This window comes from Microplitis mediator, chromosome 1 (genome assembly GCF_029852145.1).
Source record: "Microplitis mediator isolate UGA2020A chromosome 1, iyMicMedi2.1, whole genome shotgun sequence".
Taxonomy (NCBI): Eukaryota; Metazoa; Arthropoda; class Insecta; order Hymenoptera; family Braconidae; genus Microplitis; species Microplitis mediator.
The window spans coordinates 23,358,774-23,373,289 of NC_079969.1; the positions used below are offsets into that span (position 1 = coordinate 23,358,774).

The 14,516-nt window shown below is 31.7% G+C and overlaps 1 protein-coding gene across 1 annotated transcript; it reads left to right on the plus strand.

Moving 5' to 3' along the window:
- Nucleotides 1-751: 751 nt before the first annotated feature.
- LOC130670130 (uncharacterized) lies at nucleotides 752-2,887 on the plus strand. The gene is made up of 6 exons (XM_057473345.1): nucleotides 752-1,172; nucleotides 1,426-1,479; nucleotides 1,550-1,594; nucleotides 2,243-2,287; nucleotides 2,365-2,423; nucleotides 2,496-2,887. Exons 1-6 carry the CDS (start codon nucleotides 1,075-1,077, stop codon nucleotides 2,669-2,671), a joined length of 477 nt encoding a protein of 158 aa, XP_057329328.1. The 5' UTR covers nucleotides 752-1,074; the 3' UTR covers nucleotides 2,672-2,887.
- Nucleotides 2,888-14,516: the final 11,629 nt, after the last annotated feature.

Genomic DNA, 14,516 nt, shown 5'->3' on the forward strand with positions numbered 1-14,516 from the left:
AAAATAAATAATACATAACTTCATAATTTAATTTTGTTACATACCAGTATATAATTTCATTTTAAACGAACTAGATATTTTCTGAAGAGAATTTTATTTTCTTTTAATCAACTCACTGCTTTAAATATTTTTTAATAAACGCGCCCCGAAAATTAGGAAAATCATTTTTTTTATAAAATTCAATTTTTATCGCAACTTTTTTAGGATGTATTCGAAAATTGGGGTGACAGGTCCAGTAAATAAACGCGGGTATATCTCAATTTTTTAGTAAAAAACGAGTCAACAAAATTAGAGTAAGTTCTGAAAGTAGTCAACCCATACAAAAAAAAGAATCGGCCCATTACTGGGTCGGCAATGGCTGCCAATTTTCAAGCATCGGCTAAATATCGGATGATAACGGTACGCCAAGCATTGGCCAATCGTGGCAATCAATCATCGGCCAAAGCTTGGTATCAAGAGCACTCGATCTGATGGTTGGCCAACGAACGGCGGTTAAATGTGCGCCGTTTTTATAAGCAAAAAGACGGCTGCCAATGATTTACCATACACGGGCCTATAGTTGGATTAACGAGAGTTTGCGCTTCGGTTTTTTACCCCCACCATCAAGGCGCAATGTCTTAGGTATTAAATTTAGATGGTGGGGGTAAAAACCGGAAATATCCGAAACGCAAACTCTCGCTAATCCAATTATATTGGAAAATTTCGAAGCTCGACGACTCTGTACAGGAATCAGGCAGCAATGAAATATTTTTTTGATGTCGGTAAAAATAAAACGATGTTCATCCACTGGAACTGTCACCCCGTACATTAAATTCAATTATAAATATTCTTTTAATGCATTTGAGTTCATTTCATTTATTCAATCTTAGCTGATATATTTTTCGAGAAATTTTAGCTCCATTTAAATTTTTCTAATGTAAGTTACGAGCTTTTAGCGTATTGGTATATAACGATCTATAAAGATGTCTTATGTTTTCGTAATTCAACTGTCACAAATAAAATTCTTAGTTTGATTTTTTGGTTAAATTTAATAAAATATAAAAATGTCGATAAATAAATTACACAAGTTAATTAATGTCAGAAGTAAATTTCAAATGTTGTGGAGAAATAAAAACTGATTGCAGCACAATAAATTACAAAATGATTCATTCGAAAAAGGAAACCGTACAAGAGTAAGAGCTTTTTTATTTCATCGTTTCCGTATTGCCGAACGAAGCATGTCCTGTTACGGATTTTCCGGGGCTAGATAAATCATATCATAGTAGGAAGTGCAACATTTTATCTAGCTATTCTTTTGAACATATCTTGAGTGTAAAAACGTCACACGTTTTCGCTGTCTCTTATAATTAATATTATTATTATGACTTTTTTTTTTTTAACCTCACTTAAGTGAAAGAGTGCATAACAAGCTTATGTTGATTACAGAAAATTTCATCGGCTTCGAGAAAAGAATAAAAATGAAATTATTAAAAAAAGACAGTAAGTTAAATGAAAATAAAAATTTAATAACTTAGAATAGTTGTAAAATATTTTTGAATATTTTTTGTAGAAGAATACAAATGCTACAAGAAGCTGCATCTTACATCATCCAAAGGTATGACTCAAGAACCTGAAAAATGAGACGCAACTTTTGAGACAAAAAATTTTTTCTTGTTTAAACGTTCTTAGTTACGGTTTACTAGAAAAGGAAAAGACGAGTTCATTACCCTGTTTAGAAAATCTCATAGAATCCAATAGTTTCTCATAAATTCAGATAGAGATTTTATAAGAATGAATGGGTTTTATGAGAAGTTCTATAGTTAAGTGTAGGGCCTTATACATACAGCTATAAGAATCTATCGGATTCTTTAGCAGGGTAGTCTGGAAGTGCTGCCAATTTAATTTTTTTTTTTATTCTAGAATCATAGCTCATTTTACTTGAGAAAAACTGATTCTACGCTTTTCTATAAACTGAGCTAAGAATCTTTAACCGAACTTTTGAATATCGCATTTCATAAGTCTAAAAAGTGATAAATCCGGTAATAAGTCTTTTCCAAAATTTGCCTCTAGCTGCATTGCGTCACAAAAGACCTCGTAAGAATTTTACTACCCCTGTTCTGCTCAGGCGCTTATTTCCTCACGTGATTTCTCGTGAACCAGCGCAGCCTATCGGCTTATTCTGAAACTGACTCATGCCGTAATTTGTCACTTCTCAAACTTATATCATAAATAGTTATTGTTTATTAATGATAATGATTTACAGTAAAAATAAAAAGAAAATAGAAAATGATTTCGATGTAGGAGAAAGGTAAATATAAATATACTTAAATCTCAAAAGTCTTTTTTTATTCTACAATATTTTTATCATGAGATAATTTATTTTAGTAAGCAGTGCCAAACATCAGTGTCACTAACGCAGCTCACAAGTGCCACCAAAGAACCACGTAATAGACTTAGTTACCGTTTAAAATATTTTAACCTCAAAAATATAAGTAATACTTCAATTGTAATTTTAGTTTGTGCAGATGAATGCGTACAGACAAGTCAAGAAGACATTTCAGTTCAACAAATATTTCCAACAGCAACACAAAGTGTTCATGTACAAGAACAGTTGATAGATTGTCATGATAATTTAAAAGATTGTTCCAAATCCAATAAAACATGCAATTTATGTGGGAATTACCATAATTAAAAATTAAAAACTGAAACAATATTTTACTTCATTTCTAATAAAGGAAATTTATTATTTTATTCAAAAAATAGATGAAGTCCTGTATAGTATTTTAGTAAGATAAATTTAATTGATCATTATCATGGAATTCAGAACAATTTTGTTCTATTTGCGTTCGTTTAAAGCTATTCGGTATCTTCATTAGTGAAACCTCTGGTATTATATCGAAAGGTAGAAAAACTGTTTAATATCTAATGAACGCAGTTATGAAATTTCTCAGCATATTCAACAAAGTTTTGATATTTTTTTTACCTAAGCCATTGAAATTTAGATTGCCAATTCAGTGTAAAAAACGGTTTATAGAAATCGCTCAAAATCCTTAATAGATTATTAAAGTTCGAATAACCGCATAGAAAAACGGTATTTAAATTTCTATGATTCCTTAAATGATTATTTGATTTAAACACAGCTTAAATTTTGAAACTTAAATCAATAAATTATAACATTTTGATTACAATAATCTTTTCCCTCAATGAAATTCTGCTGCTCTATATACTTTGCGCAAGCACGATTACCTATCAAATATAACAATCAAGTGCAGAATTATGGTCACTTCGAAATATAATATGTCCGTGAGCATATTCTGTGAATGAGATCTCATCTAGTACACGATGTTCATGACATAATGTCTGGTGTAATTATGAATCAACCAATTAAAATTTAACAATCAAAGTTAATTTCAGTAATATGGGATCCTGGAGGGGGTTATAATTCAGAAGTTACTTTGAACTGTACACATTAAACCCAACAAGAAAACTACACGGCAAAATATTTATAACAATTACAATATATTATGGGAATTTCTATCTATATGGGTTTTTATTCCTATACAATATCGGAATAGTTCCTATTAAATTATGGTAATAATTCCTATGTCATTATGGTAACCATTACCATATATGATGGTAACAATTACCATAACATTTAGAAATTCCTCATATTATACTAATTATTACCATCGCCATAATAGTATGGAAATGATTACCATAACAGTATAGAAACAATTGCCATTATATGTTGGTAATATTTGACGTATATTATAGAAGTGATTACCATAATGCATAGAATTTATTCCCATCGCACCTAGTTACTGTCCAATGTGGATATAGGATTTATTACTTTGTGACTATGGAAACTATTCCCATGAGTATGATAATCAATACCATCATTTAATTACCGTACGGTATAGAAACTATTGCCATAATTATTTCCATAGTTATGGCAACTTTTCCCAGAAATTCTGCTGGTATGGTCTCAAGACAGATACTGAAATAGTGTGTAAAATATTCCAAGACAGTATTGTAACGAGTCCCAGAGGTATGGCGTTATTTACTGTACTGTATAGTACTGGAGCTATTGTTTTGCTCACACGTATGCATAGCAGGCACGGCGAAACAGCATGGCCCTGAGACCCATACTACAATGCCGAGGGCACAATGCTACTGGTTTTTCCCGCCATAATTTCTGTCGTGTCATTCAATGTATACTATCGTATTACCACCGAAACTATATAGATGTCGTTAGATCAGGTTTATCGGCCAGAAGCATTGTGGATACGGCAACGCAGTATGGGCCTGACGGCCATACTGACATTGCGGCGTCCGCAACAACTATTGCCAATGTTACTATTCAATGGTCGAATCATCTATGCATACAACTTTACAACCTATAAAAATCTTCGATACCATACAGTATGGCGTTCATGCCCATACTGGCATAGTGATATCCGCAAAATATTTCTTACCGTGTAACATAATGGGTTGATATTTCTTAACCGCACTTGGAATAGTCACCATAATTTTCTCTTCATCTATGACGTAAGAAATTATTTTTAACGTTAAATAATAATTACCTAAAAATACTTCCGACGGCATGAACCGTCAAATAAATATTAATATAAAAATATTTGAGAAGTTTCAGAGCCCGTTTTTCAATCCAGGTTTTTTTAAATCCAGGATTAAATCATTGTTTGTATTTGTATTTTTTTTGCACGCGAGCTAGACAAACAAAGAAGATTTATAGAGCTTCCGTAAAGTATTACGAATTTACATAAATAATAATAAATACTTCCACACAATCGACAGGAAGTAAAATAGTTGGCCTGCAGGCTCACATTAGTGTGTTAACTTGGTTAGTGTTGAATGAAGTATGATTTATTCTATCCCATCGAAGCCTCAGGTTTCTCATAAACTTTTCTTTTTCCGCGGTAACATCTTACCATACTTTGAAAGTGCTGATAGGTATTCATGGGTGAATTTATGGCTGCTGGAGCATCAGCCGTCTTTCCGAGCCGATGAGAAAACTGAATAGAAAATCCGATCATCAAGAATGTGCGTATGCACAGATAGTGGATTACGTCGGTACAGAACGACAGAATTTCAAAGGAAAAAAGACTTTTCAAAGGACCATCTCTTCAGCTACGAATAAATATATTACAATAATGCTACAAAATTGAATAAAATATTTTAATACCCTCAGTTATTATTTAAATATTATACTTATTTTAAATCTGAAAAAAAAAACAAATCAAAAGTAAAATAATTCATTTTATTTACATAAATACTTCATTAGTTACATTTTAACACTTTTATCATAATCAAATAGAGAACCAACGCTTCAAGTGTTCTTATTAATTACTAATAAACAACTACAAGTTTAGCACCTACAGCTATAGCATAAAAAAGATTCAATTATTACTAGTGTATTTGTTGCTATTTTATAATAATCAAATTTATATCATTATCAACCACAAAGTCATTTATGTAGGGGAGGGAGGGGCAAAAAGGGGTACTTAAGGAAATACCAAGTTTTCGAGGACTCAAATGCACTAAATCTTTTTTTTTTTAATGATATTCAAAGTAAATAGAAGAAATTTTCAGTTACCGTTGAAAAAAAAAATTTTTATTTCTGCGGGCAAAGTGGGGTACCCCCTAAAAAAGGTAAAAAAAAAAAAAATATTTCTGGATTTTAAACGAATTTGATTAAGTTGAATTTTTTTGTAAGTGATTTACATGGAGAAAAATTATATTTTACATGCTTATTGGACACAAAAGAAGAAAAGAAATTTTAAATAGTTTTTATCATAAAACAAACGTCATTAATATTTTTTAACTGACAATTGATTTTTGAAAAAGTTTACCAAAAAAATTCAAAGTAACGCTTAATTATATTAACAGAAGTGATTTTGGAATGTTTAAAAACCATGTAAAATATAAAATTTTTTTTTTATAAAATTTTGGGGGTACCCTGTTTTGCCCCCCTTCCCCTATATATATAGTGTGTTATTTGATAAGTAATCCACTATATATATAAACTCACAACACTCTTGTCCTCGAACTTAAGTATTGGCCAAGCTTAGGTTCGAATCCCCCAGTGAGCAAATGAATTATTTTTCACAAGTTGATATATTAATTGCCCTTTGAGGTTCGTTCCCTACTGCCACCTGTCTGCAATCTTGCCCACTAACACGCTCCGCGATTGCAAACAAGTATGGAAAAAAGATGAGGAAAGACAGCTATTAAATATAAAAAACAAGAAAAAGAAATGACCAGGAGAGAAATAGTTCGAAAAAGTGTAGAGTGATTTCCTAAAAATATAGTGAAATATTGACCCAAGAAAATAGGGGCTCGAATTACTTGCAATATAACCTAAAAACTGTGAAATTCAAATATGGAAAGTGTAAAAACTGTAGAAAACGGAAGTTATACAGTTAAGATTTCAAAAAATCATAGTAATTTTAAAATTACTTACCAAGATTCTGGTCTATTGAGCAATTAGGGTTTCATTTTTATTGGTTAAATTGACAATTTCGAAATAATGAATTTAATGGAATTAAATGCTTCGTAATCATTGATTAGTAAAATCTCCATAAGATTAGAGAGCAGCTTTTCACAAAATTCAAACCCACAATTTCGAGTTCTCAGATCTTTTGCCCAGTGGTCAGTCTACGTCTATTAGTCTTAACTCTCCAGAACAGACTCTACAGTTTCTCTTCTAGGTTTCCATTACCCAGTAATTTTAGTGTCGGCCGAACCACAGACACTAGCTCGGCAAGAGTAAGTAAGCGCATACCTAGAACCTAAGTGCATGGCCGAGTGGTTCTCGTCTCTGCTTGGAGACGAAAGTTGTGGGTACTTCGAAACTCACTACACCATAAAGCCTCGGTAACATTTTCGAAACTAATGCAAAACAACATAAATGAACTACGTTTAACCGAGAACAAAAATTCACCAAGAAGTACAATCGTTATTGTAATGGCTAGAAAACATCTTGCTTTTTTCGTCAAACATAAAACTTAATGGCATTGCATTAAACCCTCAATATTGAGTATTCCTTTTTTTTCGTTAGAATTTTTATTTTTACTTTGAACATTTTCTTCCAGATAAAATGCTTGTATATTTAAGTATATGCGTTAATGCATTATCAAAATACTAACCTTCTTTAATGCAAATAACTAAAATTGCATTAACCGTTAGTCAATTTAATTTGTAGACCAAGTCCGGTCGACTTAACTCTCTGAACCGTGAAAATTCAGTGATTATGTATGCATCTCTGGACACATATAACACTTGCATTATGCAATAAACTTGTCTCGAATTTAAATATTAATCTATTTAATACTTTCACACCCAAGAATAACTGAAAACTATTCTCTCAAATGTTAAATTTTATATCAAACTAATATTAATTGTAAAGATGTACAAGTAAACAGTAAAAAAAATCGGGGTAAGTCCAAACGGTGTAGGTGTTAAAATTTTCGGTGGTGAATTTTAACACTAAAGCGGTGTTAAAATTAAATACACTGAACAAATTGCATAAATTTTTCATCATTTATCAACAATTTTATAATTCTTTTTATCAAAATTCTGATGTTTTTCATAAGGTATTAACTGATTTAAAGATGATAATTTCATTTTTCTCTCTAATTTAGCTTACAAAGTGACTTGAGTCATAAAAATCGGTTTCCCATCTTTTCTACAATAACATTAACATGTAGGGTAAAAGTACCACTTGTGGCCACTGCTTCATTTTTGGACATTTAATACTTTTATTTAACCAATGAAAGAGTATAAAAAAAAACTTCACGGTAAAAAATGCACGCAGGCGTTCAACACCATGCTGGTATAGTCTCAAGACAGATACTAAAATAGTATGTGAAGTATTCCAAGACAGTGTTGTAACGCGTCCCAGAAGTATGGCGTTATTTACTATACTGTATAGTACTGAAGCTATTGTATTGCTCACACGTATGCATAGCAGGCACGGCGAAACATCATGGCCCTGAGACACAATGCCGAGAGCACAACGCTAATCGTATTACCACCAAAACTATATAGATGTCGTTAGACTAGGTTTATTGGTCAGAAGCAATGTGGATACGGCAACGCAGTGTGGGCCTGACGGCCAAACTGGCATTGCGGCGTCCGCGACAACTATCGCCAATGTTACTATTCCCGCAATGGTCGAATCATCTATGCATACAATTTTATAACCTATAAAAATCTTCGATACCATACAGTATGGCGTTCACGCCCATACTGGCATAGTGATATCCGCAAAATATTTATTACCGTGTTCCTTTGTAAATTATATTATTTGAATTTTTGAAATATCCAAAAGTGGCCAATAATTGTATCTCTACCCTGATCGTGGACTGGATTTCTCCATAAGTTGGTAAATCTGTCGTATCATTAATTTTTGAAGTGCAAAAAAATATTTTTTTACGTCTCAAATACAAATCGATTTCTTATACTGGAAAAACAAAATACTTTTCGTCACACCGTTGAAAACCGGGAAAAATTTTGACACCATTACCGGTGTTACTTTATCACTATTTTCGAGATTAAATTCGACACAGGAACAGCGAGAGCTTACGTCAGTTTTTTTTACAGTTTAGGATATATATTGAGGGTTAAAACCATCAGTACTATTCTCTTCTTCTTCTTCTTGATTACTCTATTCTCATTGTTTTTTTTTATCAACTATATACATATTTTGTGATTTAGTGCTTTGTCCACTTTATATATATATATATATATAAGATTGGAAAGACGAAAGACAAAAGTGCTCTTTTGTCATATGACAATAATTTGTCAACATAGAATCAGACAAATGAAATAATAAAAAAAAAGCTCAAGCAAAATCAAATTAAAAAAAATATAAAATAAAATAGTGGATGGATTTTCAACGCTTTTGTATTTGTAATTGGAACTGGATACAGCCTCACAAAACTTTTTCTCTTTTAGTGTTTTTGTCTCTGAAGAATCTGATTTATACCTATTCCCTTTTACACTCCATTGTTTTCACCCTCACTTTTCCACTCTTTTTCTCGTTTAACTTCGTAACCACAAGTTGCTGGAAATAACATCATGGTACTACCTTTTCATTACAATGTAATTTTTTATTTCTTATACATTTTCTTTCTCTGTATTACTTTATCATTTATATTTTTTCATACCATTCGTACCACCTAATTTTTTGTCATACACTTTTTCAACTTCAATCTTCCCTAGCTCTACTCATCACTTTAATCAAAATTAATATGAGATAAAAAAATATTATGCTCGACTGAAATTCACTCGTTTACTCAACATCCAACTCATAATTTTTTATTAACATTTGTTTTTTAACCCTCGAAATAAAAGTGTCAAACATAAAAGAAACAAATAAAAATAGTCTTGTTAAAACGTTTGCATGCAAGGAACATGCGAGTAACAAATCACAACAGGTCGATGTGTCTTGTTAGTTAGTGTTGACCATCCGAGGGCGCGATTCATTTAAAAAAAAAAAAAAAAGAAATCAAAACACGACCTCTATACGAGCTATCCATTCGGAAAACTCGTTTCTTCTCTTTGTTTTGCTCGTATTTTTACACTTACTCTCTCTCGTCACTCCATGTATACACTCGGTGGTCTACCTCGGCCATTTCCAAGCGATGGCTCAAAAAAAAAAGAAGTGAAACATCGACAGAGTTAAAATTCAATAAAGTACACCGCTAGGTAATTGGCATTTCGCATTCTATTTGCGTGTCAATGCCGGGCCGTTTCGATTTTATAGTCGTCGGTACCGGAAGTACGCGCACCTCGTCAAAGAGTTCCTCAATTCTCATCCACATTTTGTATAGCTCATATAGTAGTAGTCTACATTCAAACTTTTACCCTGAAGTCGCGACGCCATCACTCATATAGTCGTCAGTCATACATAAAAAACCGCACTGCATAAAAATTGAGTGACATGTAGTACGTGGTTTTGCCCGTGAATCGAACCCTTTGTCCTCTGCATGCGTATATATATATATATATGTTCTTTTATCCATCGTGTACTATTGAAATAGCTTGACCTGTTCATTTCAACTACCTATCTTGAACTATGAATCGTGACTACAAAAAATGTCTAAATAATATTTTTCAAATATGCTATTGAATTTCAATCTGTTGAGTTATTGCCATTGAAATCAATTTTCAATCTGTTCTGCATTAAAATTTTTTTTTTTTCATTTAATCCTATTGAAATTCTTAACTTGCGTATATTTAATTATTCTTTCGTATATTATTATTTGTTAACATTTGAATCTTATATAAGTTACACGAAAAACAAAATTGGAAAATTCAAAAGTGCACACCTCACTCGCTTATTATTTTTTATTTTTTAAACATTTCTTTTATTTTACGATCGGATTTTTTTAAATTTAGATCTATTTTGATCAGACATTCTATTAAAACTTATTCAGACCTTGAAAATCTTTAGATCTACAACTTTTGAAAATTTTTTTTGAATCTTTCAAATTTCCATCGAATTCGAAATTTCGAGTTTTTTTACTTAAATTATTTCCCGGTTTTCCTCTAGATCTTTGTAGATCTAAATTATTTTTTTGGGTATCCGCTATAAAATTCACCCTAAGACGAGGAAAAAAATTTTTTACTCCACCGTAACATGCGTATGAGAATAATTTCCTCATTAGTATAAGAATAATTTCTATACACATGTGAGTGATTAATCATTTCTATACATTAAGAGAAACGTTCCCATGATTATGGGGACGTTCGCCCTAATTATAGGAATTTTTTTCATGATGCACGGAATTGGATACACATCCATAGAGATCGTTTCTGTATATTATGGGGGTTGCTCCTATAATTGATTGAAGATTTTTCAAATAAGATATCCTGTTATTAATTCCAAAAGGACATATTTTTATACGCCATTTTTGCTTTAGGGAATTTTCTAAAATCAAAAGGACGTCCTGGTTCAAAATATCTGGCCTCAATCTAGCCTCATCAAACCCAAGTAAGCCTCACTGAGTAAAGAAAGCATTTTGAGCCTCGAATGATGTTCAAAAAGCCTCAATGAGCCTCAAATGATGCTCAAAGATCCTCAAGAAGCCTCGATGAGCCTCAAATGAGCCTACTACTCGACTATGTAATTTAAATTCGATTAGTCTTATTTGAGGCTCTGTTACGTCCCAGCCTGCTCATCAGATGGCTCTGCCAATTTTTAAATCTTATATAATAGACCGACCTGAGACCCGCCAAATCGATATATTTAAATAATAGAATAATAATATATTTTCTTTATAATAAATATTAATAAGTATTCACTTAAAAATAGTCAAATAGATAAGATATTTTTAATGCATTATAATATTTATTCATCATCGACAATTTCTCTAAAAGAATGTTAATGAATAAAAATAGATAAGAATAATTGTACGACAAATAATGACTGTTAAAAGAATATAAAAAGTGAAATTAGTTTTTCCACGAAAAAGTGAAAACATTGAAAAACATCGTCCGACTGCTGACGCAACAGCATCCGCGTCGAACGATGATAACGAACTCCCTCTTTTTGGGAATAAGGCCCTAAAACCTTATCCCACTTTTCTCTAGGGTGTTGGCTCATGTAAAGATATAAAAAGCCGATGCCCAATGCATCACCGAGCTCACACACTCGCACACTCTCACATCAATCAGAAATTATAGTAGTGCGGTTTATAACACGCAAGTAAACTCCCGGTTTAATTAAATTATATTATTCTTTTGACACGAAGTTATTTGTCACATAATAATTGTAAGCTCAAGTGTATATTCATCCAAATTCTTCGACTATTCTATTCTATAATATTCTATTTTATATGAATAAATCAAACATATTTATTCTTTAAATCACGACCAAGTTATTTCGAGCTTTCGAGAACTACCCCGTATCCGAAGATCTACAGTCACGTCCAATTCAAACAATTCGCGCCGGCAACTCACAAGCCGACACGACTCCAGGACGTAACAGCTCCTTGATCAGTGTTCACCATTTGAGGCTCATTGATGCTTTTTGAAAATCGTTTAAGGCTCAAAATGCTTTTTTTACTCAGTTAGGCTGGAGTGAAGCTTACTTAGGTTCGATGAGGCTAGATATTTTGACCCGGGGTATGTTTTTTTTCATTGCTAATCGTCTTGTAGATTCATTTCATAGCTAAAAATTGAAAAAAACAAAATTTTGAAAGCCAAAAGGGCACATAATTTGAGCCATAAGTCCTCTAGGCTTTCAAATTTTCTGCTCTAAATTAAGTTATAAAAATATAAGTCCTTTTGGAATTAGTGACGCGACATAACATAAATAACTAAAAATAATGATATTGTTTTCCAAATAAGATTATAACCGTTAATTAATCTGGATAATAAAACCCATAACAACTAGATTTAACTTAAATAATTACTCGAAATTTTTATGCAGAAAAATAATAAATATTTATGAGCGTATATATTATTAATGTTTATGTGTATATATAATGTCATGAAAGTCCAATGAAGTCCGAATAAATTGAACGGAATGCTTCCAAAAAGATAATTCAGTCATATTATTGTCCATGTGCATTAATTAATATTAACTAAGTTATTTTGACACAATACACGTAAAATTATATTTCATAAAAATAGTAAAAGCGGATAATAATGAATATAATGAGGATACAAAAAAAACTTCATCCGCTTATTTTAGTTTAACCTGAAAATTAACAATTTTTCTTTTGTTCCTTTCATTTGCCTCGACCCCGCATATATCTTTTATACTCAACGCGCAATACAATTCACCTTTTAGTTTCGCTTTGTACCCTCTTCTGATTTTTATGTTGGAAATTTTTTCGAATACTATGTGGAGTGAATGGAGTTTTCACTTTAATAAAAAATATAATTCGTGTACATTTGAATTTAATTTAATATGATGGAGAAGAAAAAGTATAATATAATGAAAAATATATACGTGTTTCAGTACATACACATATATTTAATATATTTAGTAAAACAAGTGATGAAGTTGAATTTAAAGTCTTATAAAATTCGATTTAAATTGAAAATTAAATTTTTCTATACATTAATAATAATAATATATTCAATGAACGTCACTTCACGCAGTCGGGGTTTTACAGAAAGAAGTGTCCGTACGTGTCGGAAGTAAAAATCTCAATCGAAAAGAATAATAAAAAAAAGAAATTTGTAAAACGGATAAAAAACAAAGTAGCTCATTTCCTAACAGCCCTCGCGGAATGAATTTTCGAGAGAAACTGATGCAAAACCTAAGAAACTAAAGCAAATCGTGCGGAGAAGGAAGTCCAGCTTACAATAACCGACTTTTCTTCTCTTGTTCATTCTTCCTTATGTAATTTTCTCATCGTCTTCATTCTTTGTACTTTCTGATTTTAAACCAAGAGAAACTCACTCACACGGAAGAACCGGAGATTGTCAAGAAAATGAATTTAAAGAATTGAATTTCAACACTTCCATCTACTTCAACTAGTCGACACGTTACTTTTTTACTTTTTATACAGCAAAACTATTCATTCTTATTTCTATATTATTAAGTTCAATATTTTCTAACATTTCACTGTATATACACACAATATTACAATATAAATTTTAATGTTACTTTTATGCTCACGTAGCATAGGGAAATATCAAGTTTTTTCGATGTTAAATTTTCCTAGCGTAGCATCGTAAATCGTAACGAAAATGAATGACCGACGAAACCCCGCGAAAATACTCCCCGTGGTAAAATAAATTGGCGCTCTCGTATTTACACTCTGGCAAAATTAAAATTCCTCAAGTGTAGCAAAGCAGCGAACAACGAGCTGAAGCTGCCTGAAGGAGAGAGACCCTGTTTAATTAATGACCGGACTAATTAAAACGCCTAAAGAAAAATATTCACCCGGGTGTGTCAACTAGTATAGTGCCGCAGTTACTGACGAGTTCGCTGAAAATGCAACTTATTCCTCTTTTTATCTCTATCGAATCCGTTAGTTCACTATATTGATTTTTAACGTTAATTTTATATAAAATGGTGATAACAAACTCTTTATTATGAATAAAGATGTTTTTTCAATTCGATATATATTCTCATGTACACAGAAAAAAAATATATTTGAGCCAAGAGAATTTGTTTCGATCAGAGGAGATTTCTACTTTGTCCGAGAAAATTCAAGTTTTCAAACAAATTTTTTGAATCAAGAATATTTATCTTCAGTCGAGAATTTTTTTTTTTCTGGGTAAATATGACTTATTGGTAAAAATTTATCAATGTTTCATAACAATATTTCTGTAAGGAAATCTAAGAAATAGTGTTACCGTATCTCTATCCCAGTGAACACGGCAATATAACGGAGACGTCAAATATATAGAACCAAAAATAGTAGGTTACGTAAAACGTAAGTAACATGTAAGTCACATGTGACGCACAATTTCACACTCATATACGTAACAAAATGAACGTAAACGTGATGTTAATGTGACGTACATCTTACGTTGGTGATATAGCGGTGATG

Bases quoted from the DNA above. Each gene is read 5' to 3' on its own strand.
- LOC130670130 (XM_057473345.1), top strand. From the start codon at position 1,075: ATGTCAGAAGTAAATTTCAAATGTTGTGGAGAAATAAAAACTGATTGC. The intron at 1,173-1,425 runs GTAAGAGCTTTT...TGTTGATTACAG, and splicing joins AAAAAGGAAACCGTACAAGA to AAAATTTCATCGGCTTCGAG. The intron at 1,480-1,549 runs GTAAGTTAAATG...TATTTTTTGTAG, and splicing joins GAAATTATTAAAAAAAGACA to AAGAATACAAATGCTACAAG.